General features: G+C 40.0%; 2 protein-coding genes across 3 annotated transcripts; one reads left to right on the top strand and one right to left on the bottom strand.

The window, feature by feature from the left end:
* Positions 1-246: 246 nt before the first annotated feature.
* On the bottom strand, positions 247-18,451 carry rlf (RLF zinc finger). The gene is made up of 8 exons (XM_031282653.2): positions 18,198-18,451; positions 16,341-16,495; positions 14,845-14,926; positions 14,196-14,331; positions 13,860-14,062; positions 7,712-7,848; positions 6,209-6,350; positions 247-5,695 (listed from the first exon to the last, which is right to left on the bottom strand). The coding sequence occupies exons 1-8, from the start codon at positions 18,375-18,377 to the stop codon at positions 1,040-1,042; spliced, it is 5,691 nt and encodes a 1,896-aa protein (XP_031138513.2). The 5' UTR covers positions 18,378-18,451; the 3' UTR covers positions 247-1,039.
* A 755-nt stretch (positions 18,452-19,206) lies between these two features.
* znf593 (zinc finger protein 593) lies at positions 19,207-21,281 on the top strand. 2 transcript variants are annotated; one of them, XM_035994463.1, is made up of 5 exons: positions 19,207-19,263; positions 19,465-19,672; positions 20,652-20,714; positions 20,864-20,987; positions 21,019-21,281. In XM_035994463.1, the coding sequence occupies exons 2-5, from the start codon at positions 19,473-19,475 to the stop codon at positions 21,043-21,045; spliced, it is 414 nt and encodes a 137-aa protein (XP_035850356.1). In that variant the 5' UTR covers positions 19,207-19,263; positions 19,465-19,472; the 3' UTR covers positions 21,046-21,281. The 2 variants fall into 2 exon arrangements, with proteins under 2 accessions (XP_035850356.1, XP_035850357.1); XM_035994464.1 differs by lacking the exon at positions 19,207-19,263 and having other exon boundaries at positions 19,270-19,672; positions 20,864-21,281.
* The last annotated feature ends 874 nt before the right edge of the window (positions 21,282-22,155 follow it).

The following is a 22,155-nucleotide window of genomic DNA, read 5'->3' as shown; positions in this document are numbered from 1 at the left end:
TAGCTGCTCTCTCTTCCCATTTTCTGTGCAGTGTGAACAGTATTCTTATGTTGCAATATTGCATGGATCCAGGTTTTGTTTATTACTTAAATTTTAACACATTTGTAAAGAATGTGCACCACAGTCACATCAGATCTCGACCTACCTGAAGGCCACTACCATGTCAGTTGATGCTCTTTTAATTGCACATATTCATATTCCCAAACAAAAAAGAATGGATGGTAATCCAGCCTTATCTACAGATTTAGTGACATTATGTTTATTATTTCAAGAGATACATGTGATAAGGCAGATGCTATTCTTTTTGGAGAAGCCTACATTTTCACTATTTTCGGTTTTGGGGAGGATCCAAACATCAACCAAATAAACTATTTTATACAACCATTTATTTCAAAAACAGACATATTAAAGTTATTTATTAATGTTAAAAACATGGTTAGGTTTAAAACAGTCAGGTAGGGGTAACACCTTTTTGGGGGATTTGTTCCTCTAACACAATTCAGGGAAGTAAAAGGGCTTCATATTTGTTTCCATGTTTTACATTTATTTCTTTAGAAAGTGTTACATACATGTTTGCCAACATCAGTCCACTGCACCCCAACACTGCTTTAATATAAACTGAGGTAAAAAAAACAAAAAACAAGCAAACATATTCCTCAAGAACTTTGTAGTAAGGAAATGTTTTTTCAGTCACATTTCACACAACTGAGAAGGCCTTGCAATATGCTACTGACCATTTCTAACAATCTGAAAATCTGTACATTTATATTGGAGAACTATAGTATATACACAATTGTGATCATGAGTTAACATAAGTGTTATCTGAATGATTTCATAACAATATCTAATAACAATCCACTTGAATCGGATGTGCACTGTTTAAGCTTGTTTTTGTCTTGATGCTATTTCATTTCTATAAATTCTTCAGTTCAACAACTTAAAAAAAAAATACTATACTTGGAGAAAGAAAAATACTGGTACAGCTTGTGAAAATACAAAGTCATTTGTCATAGCTATGTTAAAAAGGTGTTCAGTTAAACTAACTTCCAAGAAGCAGTTTGCTGTTGTTGGTGTCTGATTGGAAGAGGTCAGGCAGGGTGGTGGTGCACACTGGTCTCCCCAGGACCACCACAGGTCTGAGGTACTGAAGCTGCTTAATAGCCAGGTCCCCACACCCAGTCAGGGCTTTGTCCAAGATGGACTTCAAGTTTTGGACTGATGTGAAGTCTCCAGTCATAGCATGGGGCTTCAGCAGTGGGGAATGAGTGCGTCTGCTGCGGCTGTGAGAGATTCCCAGCTGGTTGTTCTCCTTAACCGAACAACTACGTCTGAAAGAGTCTCGCCTTTTCACCAGCAATGCATTTTTGTCTTTCGGGGTTGTCTCTTGTATGAACCTCAGGAATGAGGACTCAAAGCCCATAGGCTTATAAGCATCAATGTCGAAAGTGCGTTGAGAAGGGCTACAAGGCTGAGTGTCTTTCAAATTTAAAGGCAGTCCAGACAATTCATTTTTCCGTTTTAGTGGCTGGCGAACAGGAGGAGCAGGCAACAGAGCTGACCTGTACATTTTACCACCATCCTTGGTGCCTGATACGTTTTGGAAGCCCTCATCTGCAGTAAAGCGCAGGGAACATGGTGGCGAGAGGTCAACAGTGAGGGGGCGAAGAAGAGGTTTGATTTTATCCAAGCTTAATCTCTCCTCCTGTTTCGGACTGTTCTGTGTTGCTGCAGCAGAGTCTTCAGTGTGCCCGCCGGTGCTCGGCTCACCGTAAAGCACCTCATCTGCACCAACAAGAACTCCATTTCTCACAGCAGGGGGTGGCTCCTCCTCTTTCTCCTCTGGAAATCCCAGTGGATCATGATTATCTTCCTCCGGTGTGTCTGCCTTAATGGAGTGTAAGTTCATGGGTGCAGGCAGTCCCTCTGCGTTTTCTGGCTCTGCCTGATACTCCATTTTGCGAACTCCATTTGGGGAAGACGCTCCTGTAACTGTTGGCCTGGCCGACTCCCTTTGAATCAGTTCCTCCAGCTGCTCAGCATTAAAAACCAGCTTTTCTTCATTCTTAACAAGATCTTTTCGACGCATGCTGTGAACACTCATGTAGTGACGGTGCAAGCTGCCAATGTACCTGACGACAGAATCACAGTCCTGAACCATGCAAGGGTAGGCCACACGCATACAGCGGTCTTGGCACATCTGTAGTGCTTCTTCATGAGATCTGAAGACATAACGGCTGTAAGAATATCTTTTCGCTCTCTTTTTTTCTCCTGACACTTTCTTCTCCACAGCCGCCTCCTCACCCATTTCCTCTGACTGGGCAGTCACTTGAGGCTTGGGACTCAATCCCTCAACCTGCGTGGTGGTTGAAACAGGTTCTTCTTTCGGAGGATTCTGTGGTGCGACAATAAGCTTCTTTTGGCATCCAGTAACTGACTTTTTGTGAGTGCTCTGCAGACATACCACCAGTGAATCGTAGTCCTCACAGTGACTATAAATCACATGTTTTTTAAGAGCATCATCATGGCTGAACACTTTTGTACAGCCTTCAAACTTGCACCTTATTAGCTCTGGTGGTTGTGAGTGGCTATCACGAGTGTGACGAACTAGGCTGCTTTTAAGGTGGTAGGAAGCGCTACAGTTGGCAAAGTGACACTTGTATTGGGGCTGAGGTTCATCCGAGTTTGGCGGATGCCTTTTCTTGGCAGGCTCTTTTCGGACTTCTGGACTGTGATGCGCATCAAAATCTTTTTCCAACAAGAGCTGAGAGCGATTGTAATGATGTATCAACTGTAGGTGGCGCACAAGGCCTCCCTGGGTAGAAAAAGCGGCATCACAATTTTTTGCTACACAATGAAAGGGTTTACTGAATTTATCCAATATATAGCAGAGGTTACTTTTTGCTACCAAACGTCTTGTAGTTCTGACCTGTTGTGTGGTCCTATCCTCGCTTTCTCCCTTCTGTTCGTTGTCTTCCTTTCTACTCTCTGCCTCATCCTCTCCTTCCTTCTTAGATGGAGAATGATTGTCAAAGTTTTGTGCATTTTCCCTTACAACAGTTGAGTTTTTTTTCTCCTGTTGGCATTGCAACTTGGGGATCTCTTTCTTCTTCACTTTTAGACCATGCTTTGTCAGGTGCTGAGATGTATGCTTGGAAGGGTCTTTTTTTCCCTCGTACCGTACAGATGCACAGCTTATTTTGTCAACCAAAGTCCCACTCAGGTTATGTATTTGAATGTAGTGGGCCCGCAACACATGTTTTTCTCTGTGACTTTTGGAACAAAGTTGGCACACATAAGGCTTAAATGATGTATTTTTCAGAGAAGTCAACCTTCTGGCCTGTTCAACTGTGCGGCCATGTTTGCTGTTATAGTGTCGCATTAAGCTGTAACTCTGAGCAGTCCTGAAGCTGCAACCTTTCATCTCACATATATATGGCTTAGCAGTGGCTAATGATTCGACACTGCGTTCTTCATCCGCTGCTGATGCTTTTTTAGCTTTGACTTGTACCTTTTCCTCAGGCGGATGTGGGGGCCTCTTCTGAAGCAACACAACAGGGGGCTTTGCCATTATTGCCTGATGAAGAGAGATTTGTGATGCATTAGACTCTGGGTCGGGCTGAGGGGGCTCACTTGGCACACTGTGAGGTGATGAAGAATTCAGGTCCAGTTTACTGAGCCCAATAAGAATTTCACTCAGAGCATCATTTTCTGTTTGAAGGCTTGAGAAGCATTGAAGAGTTTCACTGTTTTTGGGATGAGTGGCTACTTTTCTTTCTTTGCCAGCCTCCACAGGTTGAAATGGAGTCAATCGCTCATCTTTTCCCTTTTCCACACCCTCTGGCTCATTTTCAGTCTTTATCCCTTTGGACTTTGAATCCCGCTCTTTGTCATGTTTGTGTGCTTTGTTCTCCAGTTTAAGGTGTTCTGGGTGGGCACATTTCAGATGCCTCTGGACATCTCTGGCTCTGGAGAAAGTCATGCCACACTTCTCAAAACCACAGGTGAACTTACTTCCATCAAAACACACAGCTACCGAGGTCATCGTTGCTTTGGGCTCCTTGCTGTCAGATTCTTGCAAAGAGGAGGCACAACTTACTGAGGAAGATGTTAGGACATCTCCATTTACAGTCTCTTCTGTATCAACTGACTTATTAAGGCGGGTTGTCGCTTCAGTAACCGCCTTAAGAAGTTTCCGCTTTGCCTTTCTTTGAGCCTCAAAGTCTTCTTCAGAGAAGGTGATGTTGTGTGTGGATAAATGCTTTATGAATTCTTTTTTAGATAAATAGAATTTACTACATTCAGAGCTAGAGCAGGTAAATGCTGCATCTCTGAAATGCTGTGCTTCATGGTGATAGATTTGTCCCAAGTCAGAGCAAGTGACGTAACAGCCTTTCAACTCACATTGGTAGTTTAGGTGATAGCCATGGGTCTGTTTGTGCAGGACAAGTTCATTGGAAGTCCTAAACTGATCGCCACAACCTAGAACCACACACATGTAAGGCTGATTACCATAGTGAAGTCTACGATGTTTGCGGTAATGGTGTGCAGAGACAAAATGGCGTCTACAAAAAACACACTTCTCCCGCCTGTCTCTCATCTGATGAAAATGTTTCACATTGTCATCACCTTTGTGCTCTGACTTTAAATGGACATACAGGTACTTGGAATGTTTAAAAGTCCGAGTGCACCCGGTTCCTGGACACGGATACTCATCCCGGTTCTGCACACTGAAGTGTTGGTCAATGTATTCAAATGTTACATGCTCGTCACCGTCCACATTCTTCTCCTTCAAAGTTTTGGCTTGTTGCACAATGTGGTGCAGCACTTCAGGATCATGTGTGGATTTGTAAAACTGCATTAAGGAAGGGTCTATGGTGATCTCACCTGGTTCAATATCATCATCCTCATCCACCTGTTTCTGCCCGTCCTCTTTCTTTATATTGTTTTTGTTCAGATGTGTTTCACTCGGCACATGTTCTTTCAGGTGAGGAACGAGTTCCTTTCTGCTCTTAAACTTTTTCAAGCACACAGGGCAGGGGTGCCTGTTGTCCTCTGCATGCCTTTTGGAGTGGTGAATGATTTGGGTGTCAGTGACCAACCTCATACAAATTTGACAGCAGAACTTGTGTTTCTTTGTCTCCGATTCTCCTTGGATTTCTGGTAAGTTGGAAGACTGCTTTTTATCCTGCTGCTCATGACCATCAAGACTTCCATTAATCTTCTTTTGGTGCTCAGATTCTACTTTCACTGTGATTCCCTGTGGCTCATGTCGTTTACCCTTCTCTCTTTTGTCTACTGCCTCCTCCTCTTCCCCGTCGGACTCCGGCATCAGCCCTAGAAGGGTTATGCAGTGGTACTTGAGAGTTTTCCAGTCCCAGAATTCAGGGTCAAAAGGCCAGTATGCTTTCAGAGCTAGTAGCAACTCGCAGCGTAGTGAGTTGGGAATAACCTCATTTTCCTGGTCATACTTTTGGTCTGGGCGTAAGTAAAGCTCCTTAAGGGACCCAAAGACCTCCTGGCTGGGGCCAAGCAGGAACTCTGTGAGTAAACAGGCACGCAACACTTCTAGGTCCCCTGGAAGAAGGCAGGACACTGTCTTACAGACAGAGATCCTTGTTTCTGAGTCATCCAGCTTTGGAAGTTGAAGGGCTTTGACACAAAGTTCTACTGAGGCAGGTACCCCCATTTCCTCCGTCTGAAAATAAAGTAATATATTATCAGCATTATTTCCATCAAATAATCATAGTTTTTTTATTTATTTATTTTTTTTAAATCACGTTTTACATTTATCACATTCTGAAACTCTGTAGATAAAATATCATTGCAATTCAAAATGAAATAATACATTAAAACAGGGATGACATTTTTTTGCGTTTATACCTCCTGTAAAAAGGTCTCCCTTTCCACCTTATAGTCTCCATTATTATTATCCCCAAACAAACATCAGAGACTATGTTGTTGTTTCCTCGTGTGAAAATTGTTCGTCGTACAATGGCGTTGTTTTTTAGTCTGTTATGAGACTAATTTGCCAAATTTATTTGATTCTTCAGATGTGGTGGAAACACTTGCTAAGAAAACTATTAGTTCCTCAGTTTAGTTCCTATGGCTCCTTAGCACCTAGAATTAACTGGTTGAAAAGGAGCCTTATATAAGAAATGTACCATCTCAAATCCAGCAAAGAAATGGACAGTATGACTGTTGGGCTCACCTCTGTCTGAATGACACGGACCAGGCAAAGCAAATGGTGGACCGTTTTGGCAATGGCACCTAGCTGAAGGCATCGTTCCAGAAGAGACATTAACGAGGGGTCAATCCTCCTTTGAAGCTTACTCCACAACAGAGTCAACTCCCTTTGGATAAAAAAAGCCAAGAAAATGAATTAATATTCTAATTTTCTCTTTCTCAAAAATATACTCACACTTCACTGGCACTCTCATGACCACAACAAAAACAAAGATCAAATGAGTTTTATTTCCATTTTCTATTTGACTGTAGATAACAAAACAGGGGTTAAAGTGGTATCAGGCAGGTGAAAGTTTTTCAAAAATTAAAATGTCTTAACATGAATCCAACATATTATTAGCAAATATAAATCCCCACTGATGATAGGCTTACTGGCCTATAAAGTAGTCACTACGATAGCCATCCACAGATACCATCGTAGTATCTGCTACCACAGATACGTATGTATGTTTAACATTAAAAGATGATTTATCAAATCAGGCCAAAAAATTATTATTTTAATAGCTTAGTATTCTAAAAATGTAAAAAATGTATGTATGCATGTATGTATAAAAGGCTTTAGGCTTCCCTATACATTATTGTAGGCCTAGTTTAATATGCAACTTTATTATATAAAATATGTAGTATGTAGGTCCCTGCTCTGTCTCTTTTTCAGTTAAGGGGTCCTTGGTTTGAAAAACGTTGAAGTACCCTGCACTACACAGCACTTTTAAAGCTAGTTCACTTGTTACTTCCAAAACAGTGGTGAAGAACACCAGGAGCAAATGCCAGCAGTTGAGTTTTCAAATAAAACAAATGTATGACTGGTGTGTTAATTGCATGCCAAATTAATAAGAAGACACAAGGCCAAATTGCCTCCTAAGTTACCATATGACATGACAAAGGCTATTTTTATTTTTATTTTTATTTTTTTATTATTATTATTTTTTTTTTTTTTAAAATGGAGTCCGACACAGAATACACATAAAACACATCTGGGCTACATTCAGTTACAGCTAACTTCACGGAGCACAATAAGGGCAAAACAGCATCACCAATCTGTTTTAAACAAATGCTCTCTGTCTAGTTCAGCTAAAAACACCGGATCTGCAGCACGGTACTGCGTCGTTCACTACCGAGCTTGTTTGTAACCGTTACGTTACAGACAATGTGATCTTTACCACGTCTGATCTTCTGATTTTACCAGTTTAGATAGTAAACTGTCCTGATATTATTAGATATGTAAACTAACCACAGACACTGTTCATTGACTGAGGATGAATAGAGGAAATGCTGGAATGGCTATTTGGCCTTTTTTTTTTTTTTTTTTTTTAAACAAACAGGAAACACTGATGTATGAAACTGCCAATTAGATTGATCAAAGGTGTCAGAACACCATTCTGGCCCACTTTAACCCCTGGTCATAAATACATGATGCGTAATACATTCAGTCCACCCAAGCTTTTTGCACCAAACAGGGACTACTCACCAGGAACAGTAAAGACTCTGCTGCTGAAGCTGCTGTGTCAGGAAAGTTGTGCACAAAATGAAGGCAGTGTTCTCCTCCCCCTCGGTCTCCAAATTACATGTGATCTCCAGTACATCCTTACAGTCAAGTCTGGATATCTGTTCAGGGAGTAAACACAACATTGGCTGCTTAGAAAACATCATTACAGACAACACACTCTCCAAGCATTGTTTAATTTGAATAAATACCGGTAAATTTCACTCCTCTATACCCAGTGAGCAACTGTGCTGAAGAACATGTTAACTAGGGATGCACCAATATGATATGCCGGATCGGTACCGGAGCCAATACTGACCTTATGAAACGGATTGGTCATTGATCATGACGTGATCCTCATTTAATGCAGTTTCCTTGTCATTTCAAAATTGTGTTTTCGCTATCAGTAATTATTCATTTAGGCACAGTTTTTAGTGCCACAGCAATCCCTGGCCTCATCAAATCTTACATTAACATGATTCCAGTTTCACAGTGAGGTATACAGATTTTAAACATGGGAAAAAGAGGGCACTGGTAACGAAACGTATTGGGAGAGACAAAGTTGAAACGACCAGAAAATGTCATCAACACAGACCCATGACACACCAGTGACCCAGCATGTTCAGGCGACCTCTAGCTCACCCAGTAGAGTGAATGCCCTATGTAAGTTGAGTCCTTGGCAGTGGCCCTGGGTCTGATGGGAGGTCTGAATGTGTGTCATCCCCTCTCTATTCCCACTTTCCTGACTATCTGTACTATTAAAAGAAGACCCAGCATGTTCTGACAACTATAACTGTGATGTCAACAGTTTGATAACAGCCAGAAAACTTTATCACACGCACTGTCTTTCATGAATTCAAAGCATCAGCTGAAAAAGAATCTTGAAAACAAACGATCCAAGGGCGTCTGATATAATTTGTGTAAATATATGAAACACAAATCAAAGACACATTTTGCACATCTAGACATTTTGATTAGTCATACACCAATGTCAGGGTGATGTGGCAAAATACAGTACAGGCGACAACAGACCAGTTATTATTCAGGATTCTTAATGTTAAGAAGAAAGGACAATATTTAAACAATAATCAAGGTCTTATATTTTGTGCATGTAAATGATTCCCAAAATGATAAAAATACTATAAATAAGTGTTGAAGATGGTGGTAGAATTTCCAGCTTATGAACTCATGCTGTGTAAGTTGAGACAGTGGTACCTCAGGTCTCATTCAGGTCAGTGTCCAACATTACAGCAGTAGGTCATAACCTGTCTCAGGCAGAGTAGTAGTTCAACTCTATGTCTCCACAGATGACTGGAGACATAACCGCTGTATGATAAGACAGTGCTGCCTCAAACGCTCCCATCCTGCCAAGGTCAGGGGGGGAAGTTAACACCTAACACATACACACACTGTGACCTAACATTCATATACACAAAAACTGCAGTAGTAACGCACAAATAGAAACACTGGATAAGATGTTCTTTGAGCCAGATGGTCACAGATGAATATGATCTGGGGGCACATACTGAAGGTTAAAGTGTGACCGTTGACCGGTTCTGGTCTGGCCCAAAAAGGCCAAATGTAATCGGACTCCAATTTGGTCACTTCCCCTCGCTCCTTTAACTTTTAAGTGTTCTTGACTGGTGGACCAGAAAATCAATTCACAGGACACGCTCAGATAAGTTATATCAAAGCTTTAGTAAAATGATATTGCAAGTTCAAACATGTCTTTGAGCAGACTGGATTGGCTGTAGTGATACAGTCTCTCTATCTCCCTTTCAGTTGTAGCTCGCTCTACCATCTAGTAACGTTGGACACAGCGGTCTCGAGCAAGAGAGGAAAAAAACATTAACGTGGAACGCTATCACACTTTCCTTTCTCCCCTCATTGGACTAAGTTTGTCGACACTACTGTGTGCATGCATCAATAAGTAAGTCTGATGTCCTGTAGGTACGGGACGATGTTATGCAGGATTTATGAATGTACGTTAGCAACAGTAGGCTAATTCACGAGGGTGCCATTTTATGTGTGAGCTAATATTGTGCATCTGTTCATGTGCGCTGCAAGAGTTATGTTTCTGTTTATTGAATGTGTTATTCGGTGCAAATATAACCGAGAATGTAGTTTAATCTCAGTAATGCTGGTATATTAGGTTATTACTGTTGCTCTGTTGAAGGCAAACGTCCCACTGTACTGTTGTTACACAGATCACGGAGAACTGATTGACTTTACTGCACCGTAGTTAAGTGAAAGTAGGTCAAGTTCTAAAAAAACTGCCCCTGCCAGCAGGGCAGCATTTACAGAGGGCATTCAAATGTATGTCTGACTGTTTCTATGTTAACTGTTGCCCCTTAGTAGTAGAACTAAATATTTATGTAAAGACATAGTAAGATACAGTAAAATAAAAAGTGCGTATCCCCCGACGACGATATCATCGTCCATTGCCATGTTTTACTGTAAGCATCGTCAACTGCCAATTTAGGGGACATCACCCAACCCTACGCACCTCACTTTTGGCCATTCACCTGGCAAATGTCCGGTCTCGGATGGATGAGCTGCTGCTTCTCAATCACAACAACTCGGACTTTCACAAATCCGCCGCCCTGTGTTTCACGGAAACCTGGCTCTGTCAACGCATCCTGGACAGCGTACTTCAGCTGCCTGGTTTCCAACTCATTCGGGCGGACCGCAACACAGAGCTCTCGGGGAAAACGAAAGGCGGTGGAATCTGCTTCTATTTAAACAAAGGTTGGTGTACGGATGCTACAGTGTTGAAAAAGACGTGCAGCCCTCACTTACTCTTACTAAACTGTAAGCCCTTCTATTCTCCGCGGGAGTTTCCTCGTTTGTTATGGTCGGTGTTTACATTCCACCTCAAGCCTGCGTAAGCAGACGCGCTACAACAGTTAACCGACCAGATAATAGACAGAGAAAAATCACCTGGACTCTCTCGTCATTATTGTTGGGGATTTTAACAACGCCAGATTCAATCAGGAACTCCATAAATACAGATAGCATATCAAGATTCCCACTAGGGACAAAAACACTAGACCACTGTTTAAAGGATGCCTATCACGCCGTTCCCCAGGCAACTCTAGGGCTCTCCGACCACTGTCTGCTTCATCTCATCCCAACCTACAAGCAAAAACTAAAAACTTCCAAACCTGTGGCAAAGACTGTAAAGAAATGGACAAGGGAATCAAAGCTGGAGTTGCCGGCTTGCTTTGACTGCACCAACTGGAGCGTTTTTGAAGCTGCAGCTACAGACCTAAATGACCTCACTGACCCTGCATCAGTTTGGAGAGGCCTCCGAAAGATCACAGATTACAAGAGACCATCCCCCCACCCTGCAGAAAATCCCAGACTGGCTGACGACCTGAACGACTTTTACTGCAGGTTTGAAAAGCACCCATTATCACACCCCTCACGCACAAAAGGTTTTCCCTCAACACCAGTATCGGTCCAGGGTCAGGAAAAGGGCAGCAAAAATCTCTGCAGACCCCTCACATCCTGGTCACAAACTGTTCAACCTCCGTCCCTCTGGTAGGCGATACAGGGCACTGTTCGCCAAAACCAGCCGACACAGAGACAGTTTCTTTCGCCAAGCAGTCACTCTGTTGAACACTCAAAAATAGCCCCCACCCTTACACTGAACAAAGTCAACCACCACTGTTCTGCTCATCTACCTCATGTCTATTTCAATCCTAAAATTACAATATTGTTATTAATATTTTACCATTGCATTGATCTGCCTTGCACTGTACTCATATTTAAATCCTAAAATCTACTGACCGATATTGCACTATTCCTTCCCTCTCTTTTGTATATTTTTTGTAAAATTGTAAATTCTATTGTATTTTTATACTGTACACTATTTTTCATATGCTTAACTCTTCTCATCTCTGTTTTATTCTTAATATGTTAAGTGTTGTACTTGTGAAGTAAGTGAGTAAAGATTACTGGAGTCAAATTCCTTGTTTGTCTATGCAAAGCATGAGCTTTTAAAATTGGACATACAAGGTTATTAACTGACAGCATACCAAGAAAAGGTGTGGGAATGGAGACAGACGGCACTACTGCTACGAAAGTATGTGTTTAAAATAAAAAAATGCACATATCATTGCCTGAGTCATTAACAACTCTGTCATTACATGTGGAAAGTAATTACAGATGGCACAATTATTCTGTGCATCAATCTAAAGACCTATAAAGCCTTTTCAGACTATTGGAGGGCTCTATTTTTGGAGGTGGCGCAGATAAACTCTATTCTCTCACTTTATTTATTATAAAAATGCTTGACTTGCAAATATGTCCAGTGTGTGTGTGCATCTGCTGACAATAGATGGTGCTTCATCTGGACTCAGACAGAGCTCTGGGAGATCACATCCTGCCCTCTTCATATAGCAGCAGCTGGAAGCCCCACATTAAAGCCCTGATTACACGAATATGCTCGCGGGTGAAAACAACAAAATATTTTATCAGATGTGCCTTTCGTTTAGACGGCGACGGCATTTTTGGGGCTTAAAAAACGCAAAAATGTGAAACCGTGTGTGTGTGTGTGTGTGTGTGTGTGTGTGCCGCATGTGTGTGTGTCTGTGTGCATTGTTTGGAGCAATAACTCCACCTCCTCGCCTGTCCAGACAAAATTGTCAGCTTTTGTTGTTCGCTTCGCGCTACTAGGGAGAGGAGAGGGAGACAAGTAGAAGGAAGGTTCTACGCAGGCGCGCAGACTTGGTGGATCGTCGATCATTTCACACACTTTTGCGTCACCATATGCACGCAGATTTCCCCCCATAACGCTTGTCTAAACGCGGAATAAAAAGTGAGAACGCAACACCACTTTTGCGTTTTCTCTTCAAATCGTTTCCGTCTAAACATAGCCTAAATATCTGTGCATGAAGATGGCCAGGAGTATTGGTATATTGAGCAAAACTAGATACATATTGAACCAAAATACACTACATACTCTGTATTGCACGCTTATTTTACCATATATGTTATATTGTGTGGAAGTTTGGGGAAATACCTACAAAAGCACCTTACAAAATATTTGCACATTGCAAAAAAGAGCAATCAGGATAATATATCACACAAGGTATTATGAGCATACTAATCATCTGTTTTTGAATTCGCATTTGCTGAAATTTATGGACATTGTTAAATTCAAAACTGCACAATTTGTTTAAAGTTAAAGAAAATAATTTACCATGTAACATACACACAATGTTTAATGATAGAGACGGGGGATATCATTTAAGGACAATGTATGTTCAAACAACCTCTTGTGCGAACTGCGGTTAAAAGCATGTGTGTTTCAGTTTGTGGGGCGACCTTATGGAATGGACTGAACAATGACATCAAACAGAGCCATAATATCATTCAGTTCAAAAATAGATTAAAGAAATCAGTATTTGACCAATACAGAAAGGAATAGACCGAAACGTAGAAATGGAATTTGTAATGTAAACGTATTGTTGCAAGTTATTGTAAGACCTGAAATATTGTATGCTGTATTTGCATATCTATTCGTTTTGTAATAAAAAATGTTTTGGTCTTTGGTAAATTCTGATTGTTTGGGTTTTATTTTGTGGTTTTAATTTTTTTTTGTTTTCTTTTGCAACATTGTTGATTGTTCGTGATAAATAATAAATCAAATTAAGTTGAGCAGAAGCTGGAAATTTCAACTATTTAGCCATCAGTTTTAACTAACTATTTAGACCTCTCTGCTCACTAGCTAATTAGTTTTCATGCAATCTTGATCGCAACATGTAGTAGGTTTTACAGCTAACTCAACTTTTTTTTTTTTTTTTTTTTTAAATCAAATAGTAAATTCTATTTGTTCAAATCAGTTGAGCTACACAACAATCAATTATCCTCTGGCAACTGCAGAAGTACAAATACCCCTGGTTGGAAACCAGTGTTTGGAAGTATATTTTTAGTCACCTATTTCTGTAGTAGAACAACATGACCATCATGATTATCTCAGTGACTGAGATACACAGAATTTAGCACTTACTTTGAGAAAATCCTACAGTGGTTTGGCTACTTTCTATCTACATACTGTTGTTGCCGTTGCCGAAAGTCTAGTGCAAGTATTCCTCTTCCTGTATACAAACACAAAGTGTGATAATACCTCCGTGATGGCCTCTTCATTGGGCAGCAGGTGACAAAGCAGGGAGACATAAGTTTGACGAAAGGTAGCTTGGTTTGAGATGAAGCTGCATTCAGTGCAAGCTTTGGCCAGCACCACTGCTTTGGCCACTTCGCCCATCTTCTCCAGGTGCTTCACCCGCATCTCCATGAAGCCCTCGCCCTCCAAACTGATGTATGCATCAACTAGCAATAAAATGCAAAGATCTGATTAGCAAACTACCATGACACGGCCAATGTGACAATGAAAGGTAAAACCTGTGCCGTTGTGTCCAAATTAAATGACCTAAATGAGTTAACTGCTTAACTAGATTCCAACCTTCTTCTGGGTTGGTGGGCTGGCCGGTGAGGAGCGATGTAAGGACAGGGTTGCTCCATGCTCCGCCTTCTCCTGTGATCTGGAGTAAAGCTTGGAGGTCTGTGCTTCCAAACTGTAACAAGGTATCATGGGAAATCTGCAATAGACACACAAAAATGTTATATCTAAATACAATTTTAAAAAGAACAATTAGTTTGGTTCCTTCTTGAAAATCAGAATATTAACCAAAAAATCTAATACATTAAGCCCTATTTTACTATACCGTGGTTCTCTTCCACTATTATCATGTGAAAATGTAATCAGATACTGAGTTTACCAAATGCACTACTTACAAGGCCATTAGTTCACATTACACACCATAATTTGTAGACCCAATGTATTTACTCTTAACAACAAAAACTGTCTTTTGAACACCAGTGTTCAGGTCTGGAAATGAAACTTGATTACAGCTCGGCTTAAGCTGCCTAGTTTTTTTAACTCTGCTGGTAAATGTAATTATTATTTAAAATGACAAAACAACGTGATTCTTGTGATTAATGCAGGCAACTATTGTGCAACACTGTGCTTGATTTGTTAATTAGATTACTTTCTCTAGGACTTAAGACTGCAACCCATCAGCAAAAATTGTTTTGAAATAAGGTCCCTTTACCTGAACAGAGTGGTGGAACTGAACCCAGGCTTCATACGGGATTTCATTCTCAGGCACTGACAGCAACAGTTCAAAACAGCTCCTGCAAAAAAAAAAATTATATTATATTATTAATTATATAGTTATATTCTTAACCAAAAAGAAAAATTGCAAGTATTAAGTCTGAACATATACATCTCAACTACAGTCTGTGATACTACCTTAATTTCTGATGGAACCACAAGGTATTCTCTAGCTCTGTATTGTTTTAGAAGAGTCAGCTTTACATATTGATGCATTAAACATGTCAAAAAGGCTTGTTTGAAAATGAAAGGAATGGTGGAGACATGTTTTTGAGGTTGTATCACATCAGAAGTCCATCTGCTAGGAGTTAAATTTAACTTCTACAAGGTAACTATTAAAAGATCCTTCATATAAAAATTTGTATTCAGCTGAAAACACTGAACAAACCTCCATTTGCAGATGGAAGGAATGTAATTGAAGCCGGAATATGTGGGCTTGGCAATTAACCAAAATACATTATGAATCTCTAAATGACCTAATTTAAGTCATGTCAGTAGGGCTGCAGCTATCGCTTATTGTAGTAGTCGAGTATTCTACCAATTATTCCATTGATTAATCGGATAAGACATAACGTTACTTTTGCTTTGTTAAAGGTCAATAGTAAACAGTGGTTTGTTCGGCTGAACATACGCGGTGCCCTACTCTGCCTAAAAGGATATTTATACCAGGCGCTGCAAGAAAAAAGCTTGGAGAATTATTGTAGATCCAAAAAATAAATAAATAAATAAATAAAAATTATATATATATATATATATATATATATATATATATGGGCCGGGACTTTAACGCGTTAAGATTAATTAATTACGGGACTTTAAATTAAGATTAATTACGCAAAAAATAAATAACATAATTTTAACCACACTTATTTTTGCACCGCGGAACATTTTTCAATGAATGAGTTTCGACAGACCGATTATACTGGAGCACCAACTAGCGTTCTTGACTTCCGACAACAACAAACCACAGTGAACATGAACGAAGAAGCTGACGAGACCGCTTTGCTTGGCCCTTAGAAACTCGCTTTCGTGGATAGTTTTGAAGAAACCTGATATTTCCAGAACAGTTTTGGAAATTTGAAAAATCGGGCGAAAAGACAAATGACAACCCAGCTAGCTGTGCATTCATCCAGTCAGGTACTGTATATGAAGGGTGCATCTAAGTGAATCATCTACTGTACAGCCTCAGTTAAATGTCTGAAGAAAATGACTGAATTAAGACTATATGAGGCACACTAATAATTGCAGGCATGTGTTGCCAGGCTATTAAAGATTCAATAATTAAAGAAGCTGACCTTTCCACCTTAAATCCATATAGTGAACAATTAAAGTTCTCCACAACACAACCTGTGTGATATAAGTGTGCACATAAGATATACTCGCTGCAGCCTATATTTGCATTTCTTTTTACTGGATTTTTTTTTCAGTACTCACAAAGCTAGTCTCTTCAAAACAAGGGCCACTCTGTCGGACTCTGCAGTGAGGTGGGATCGGGCCGCACCAAAACAGTTTATGGACAGACAGTAGACCTCCAGAAGAGGCAGACCATGCTCCATGGAGTTCCTGCTCCCAGCATAGTGCATCAGTGCCTATAAATACACACACAAACATCACAAAATGCAAACAATTTAAAAAAAAAATTAAAAAAAATACAGTTGTGGATGTGAAACAGGGGCTTTCTCCCTGGGGGGGAATACCACCCTAAACCTGATTGATCCCAGCTGACACTGCCTGTTGTGAGACACTCCTGATTGGGCCTCTGGGGACTTGACTGTACAGCATGATAACCCAGAACATTCAATAGTGAGCCAACATGCACAAAAAGAACTGACCCAAGGAGATGCATGTGTACTGTTGCATGTTTTTACTTTTTCAGACTTTGACTTTATATATTTTAAGACTACTCAAATGCGTTTTTGTAATGAATGCAAGCTTCATTTCCTTTCTTCATTAAACAATATTGACAAACATAAAAATGCATTTTTCTAAATTGCTCTATTAACATAAAAAGTTACAGATAACAAGAAATAATACATTACAGAAAACTGTTAATGTTCCCTTATTGACTCTTTACCTTTAACAGAGAGCACAGTGTTGTTTGTAGTAAATATTGTCTTTACTGTCAACTGTCCCCAGGCACAGAGGAGTCAACATCAGTGTGTCACCTGTGTGTAGCCTGCTGCTCCACACATTAAATCAGCATCACTACCAACATCCCAGGAGTCCCGTTTTCCAGACAGCCTGACCCTTGCCGGTTCCTACTTGTGTCTGCAGACGCACTAAATTAATTCCCTTTAGTCTAAATATATGGTTCCCTCTCAAAGCGAGCCAAGAATAAGGTCTCAACCCTGGAGACGCATATCAGTGTACTAACTACATCCTGACTACTTCCGACTTCAGCAGAAAATAAATACAACAAACTTTTTGTTTAATATCTACACACAAAAAAGCATTACATTTAAAACACAGTGGAAATTAAAAGTAATTAGCCACATGTATCCAAGTCTGAAGTGTTTAAACACTAAGTTATGTACATTTAATGAGTTATTGCTGTAATCTGATATTGGACATGAGGTTAATCAGAAAAGAGCGCATCTCCATTGTTAGTTAGTAAGTGAAAAGATATAACATGGCACATCCGCAACATTGCCATTCCATTTTAACATAAAAAACAAGTGCTTGGCTGCGCAGAATTCGACACTATAACCAAAGATATAGCTAGAAATCCAAATGTTGATTGTTACAACTTTCGAAAATGACCAAAATGACATTTCGCAGTCGCTACTAGCCACAAACGAGTAAATTCGGATAAACATACCGCGATGGTGCCACGCCCAGCACACATGCAATTATGCATAATGTGTAAACTGTGGCAATGTCATGTGCATACATGTGTTAGGTTTCCCGTTTTGCCAGCATGTTTTGAAACAAGACAGAGCTAAACCAGTTGTATGAATTATCTTACTGTAACAACTTGAACCAGCAAACAGGCAACATATTCATCTGTCACTGTATATTAACATTAGCCCCATTGTATTAACGTTAAGTTAAATTGTTTTAGCGTTAAATTATATGCATACGTGAATATGAATAAACATACACAATGTTGAATAGCTCCCTGGTTATAAAACAACCCTAAACTTGACCAGGTAGCTAGCAGGCCAGTAGCCATCGCAGATTAGCTAGCTAGCTAGCTAGCTATCTACTTAGCTTGCAGCCTACGAGGAAAAACAACCCTGGGTGAGCTAACGTTAAGCTAACGATAGCTTCGATATTGCATGTACACAGTACCTGACAGAAGTTGTCGCAGTACTCCGTGGAAGATGCTATGGATATTTCTTGTTGCCTGAGTACGTCTTCAAAGGCTCTCAGTGTGGCCAACAGGGTTTCCATTGCAACAAGAGTGTCTTCGGCCGTGTCCAGGGCCCGGTCGCTCCAGTACTGCTCTGGTTCGACATTATTCTCCGCCATCTTCGCTCTCCGCCACGGCGCGTATGCAGTGCAGCCTGACGCCGCCTTCAAGTGCTGTCGGAATTTAATAAGTCAAAGAACTTCACCAATTGCGACTTGTAGAAATGTGATCGGTATGATTATTTGTAGGTTGTTGTCATTGTTGTTGTTAGTAACTGTTGTGTTAATAAACCTAATTATTTACTTAATGCAACCCTTGGTTCCTAAGTTAATGTGAACATCAATTCAATTAGCCTGCACAATGTTTATGAACTATACGCGTTTTTCTTTAGTTTTCTTTTTCCTATCCTGATGTTTCATCATTGAGTGTAAAAGAACCATAAATACACTTATGCTACAGGTTTTTCTTTTTCTTTTTTTAAATTTATTTTATACAGCCTTTTGTTTCTGATCGACACATTATTGACAGTTACGAAGAGCACAGGAATGTAACATCAACTGATAGCTCATCTGATCCACTTTGAAAAGAAAGAATCAAGAATTAAGCACTTTATTAATTCCTTAAAAGGGAATCAGGACATTAAAACATAGTTCACTTATCAAACGTGTGCAAATAATTTTGAGCAAACACGATTCAACTCTGAAATATTGTTGAGAATTGAATGCTTTTCACTTTTTTGTAATGTGTATGAAATGAGTGTGAGTTTAGTTCAGTAGAGAAACCTAGTATGCATATGTAAATGTTACGTTTCCATTTTGTGGTTTCTTTTCATCATTAATGTTGCGTAATACTTATCATGATTATCGAATGACATTATTTTCCTTATCTTTTTTACTTTCATTTTTTTTTTTTTTTGCTAGTGCTTGACGCCCTCTACAGGTGAGTAGATATATCTTTTCTTGACCCGGAAATACAATTCATCACTCTCGGTCACACGTGTGAAAGGTAGGCAAAGCTAACTTGATATACGGGTGTTTTTTATAAGCAAATCTGCCATATCACTGTTTTTCTTGAGCTGAGAATTTCGGATAGGCACACATTTTATTTCACAAGACCCGATTTGGTGACATAAAATAGCAATTTCGGTTTAAAAACGTCTACGTTGGCTGATACCTGTGTTTTCTGTGTTCTACGTAACGTTACCAGGATCTACCATGGGAAAATCCAAACAAGTAGGAAACCACAAAAGTGACAAGAAGAAGCACATTTCAAAGACATGGAAGACAAAGCGCAGGACTAAAGACCTGGACCAGATCCACTCAGACATGAAGCCTGACACAGCAACCAAGCTTCTAAACCAGGAGGTGGACTACGATGTGACAGGATGTGCACAACACTACTGCTTACACTGCGCGTAAGTTTACCCCTGTTTGGGGTTAAATAGGGTGGCGTCCTAACTGAAATTGACCTTTCCTCAATCAAATGATCAGGATAAGTCCTGCTAGTGGGCATTTAATAATAATTTCAAATTGTAGACGAGCTGAACGGGCCAGTGGTGGAAGAAGTACTCAGGTCTTTCAAAGTAGCATTATCACAGTGTAAATTCACACTGTTACAAATAAAAAGTATTTATCTATCTTACTTTAGTAAAAGTACACAAGTATTGGCATTAAAATATAATTAAAGTACCAAAAGTAAAAGTACTCATTGATTATGCAGAATGGCACATTTCAGAATAATATATATTGTTAGATTCCAATTAGTGATGCATTAAATGTGTAAGCAATACTAATGTACTAATGATGCAGCTGGTAAAGGTGGTGCTAATCTTAACTACTTTATATACTGCTGTGTATCTTAATCCATAATGATAAAGCATAATGTATTTGATTTATATTTTGTATTTATAATCTGAATCTGTAGTAACAAGAATGTAATAACAGCAGCCAGGGGCATAGCACAAAATTCTGGGCCCTGTAGAAAGGCATTTTCTATGGGCCCCTCCCCGCATCCACAGCTATTCATTCTAGTATCTTTTTGGGCCCTCCTCACATGAGGGCCCTGAGTACTCTGTCCCCTTTCCCCCCCCCCAGTCCGACGCCCCTGACAGCAGCAGAGATATCGACACTGGAATTTACAGAATGTTATGCAAATCCTGAAAGTCTCATCCCATTGGGTGAACTGCAACTTTTAATTTTGGACCTTTGCAGCAATGTATGTGATTGTTTCTGTGTTTTGTTGTGTCATATCTCTGATCATATTTCTTCTGCTGTACTCAAGTCTCTCTTGCAAAAGAGAGCTTGATCTTACTGAGATCACCTGATTAAATAAAGGTTATAATAAAATGGTATGTTGCAGGTATGCTTTACACTTTGGCATGTCATGTCTTGCAGGAGATATTTCACGGATATGAGATCCTTAAAAGAGCACTTCAAAACTAAAGGGCACAAGAAACGGTAAGGCACCACATCTCACCCATGTATTCATATATTATGCACTCATATTTATTGACTGATAATTAATTACCCAGTTGTTGTCCCCAATAACTGTATAGTGGCCAAGTATCCTTGCCAAGTATCAGACCTCTTCTTCTTTCTCTATCCAGGTTGAAACAGCTCAGAGAGGAACCCTACACACAGGCAGAGGCAGAGAGAGCAGCAGGTATGGGCTCATACATCACTCCAAAAAAAGTAGAAGTGAAGACACAGGCAGTGGAAGAGGACATGGACTGAGAGCTGCCCACTTTAACCCATGGACTGATCAACAGAATCTTATTTTACAAAATGAATAATGCTTCTATTATTCCTTTGCTGTCACAAATGTTGATGAGTGCATTGTTAAATGCTGTTTGTGTGACACGCTTAATTTGTCCAACTCGTTACAGCTGTTAGACTTCTGGCTATCACCAGAATCAGGAACACCTTACCCTTTATACTGGGTAATGTAATGCAACATGTACCAATGTAAATATTGAGTATGTGTAGAACTGTGTGGACTGCTAATAAACTATAACATGGAGTGGATTTAGATTGCAGATTGCATTCGTAGTGAACTAGACACTGGTTAAAGCAGCGTTTTCCAACCTGAGGGTTAGGACCCCATGACTAGACCGCAAGATAAGACAAGATGTTTAAGGGAATAAAATTCTGGCACCTGATTTTTTTTTTTTTTTTTTTCCTCACTCTTCAGTTTTTGTTTTTGTGAAAACTGGACACTTTTACCTAGCCTGATGATTAGGCTAAACTGTCATTTCCTTCTCACTGCACATGTTGACAGGGATTGAGAGGTTTGTAACCAGCCTAATGTCTTAAATGAAACGATAAGAAAGAAGAGACACTCTTTAGTTGAACTGTACACCAGTCCTGTCCTTTGGTCATAACCTGAAATGATGAGGTCACACATATAGACTAAATTTTAAATGGTCACAAGCCTAAAGGTCATGACTGAAAGGTTTAAAGAGAGAGTTTTAGTTGGAGGCCTTGGGTCCATGTCTCAGTATAGGCAACATCAAATTTATGGAAATAATTGATTCAGTGATTTCTCTGGCATTGTAATGGTCTAACGCAGAAGATAATGACAACAGTCTGAATCAAGCTGGGGCCAGCCCCCTTCATTTCTGCCCATATATTTCCTCTATATGCAGAATGTAGACATCTAAAAAAGTATAATTGAAATTAATTTGTCACTATAAGGTATAACTCGCCTCATTGTGGACATGTTGAAATGCTAAAGGGTATTCCACCAGAAGCAAAGCCTTAACTTCCACAAGTAGACATGAACCTACAAAAATGTAGTAGCAGTGTGCCTTGGCAGAGAAACTGCCAAGGCACACTTCAACTACTACTTCAATATATAATTGAAGCTTGTTAGCAGACATTCCTGGGACGAACAAGGCAA

The sequence above is a fragment of the Sander lucioperca genome, chromosome 18 (genome assembly GCF_008315115.2).
Source record: "Sander lucioperca isolate FBNREF2018 chromosome 18, SLUC_FBN_1.2, whole genome shotgun sequence".
Taxonomy (NCBI): Eukaryota; Metazoa; Chordata; class Actinopteri; order Perciformes; family Percidae; genus Sander; species Sander lucioperca.
Note: the sequence above shows the minus strand (reverse complement) of the source record. Positions and strands in the feature narration are given on the sequence as shown.

Excerpts from the sequence above, each read along its gene's own strand:
- rlf (XM_031282653.2), bottom strand. The coding sequence starts at position 18,377 with ATGGCGGAGAATAATGTCGAACCAGAGCAGTACTGGAGCGACCGGGCC. Across the intron at positions 14,927-16,340 it reads GTTTTGAAGAGACTAGCTTT|GAGCTGTTTTGAACTGTTGC; the intron begins GTGAGTACTGAA and ends TTTTTTTTGCAG. Across the intron at positions 5,696-6,208 it reads TCCGTGTCATTCAGACAGAG|ACGGAGGAAATGGGGGTACC; the intron begins GTGAGCCCAACA and ends CTTTATTTTCAG.
- znf593 (XM_035994463.1), top strand. The coding sequence starts at position 19,473 with ATGGGAAAATCCAAACAAGTAGGAAACCACAAAAGTGACAAGAAGAAG. Across the intron at positions 19,673-20,651 it reads CACTACTGCTTACACTGCGC|GAGATATTTCACGGATATGA; the intron begins GTAAGTTTACCC and ends CATGTCTTGCAG. Across the intron at positions 20,715-20,863 it reads ACTAAAGGGCACAAGAAACG|GTTGAAACAGCTCAGAGAGG; the intron begins GTAAGGCACCAC and ends TTCTCTATCCAG.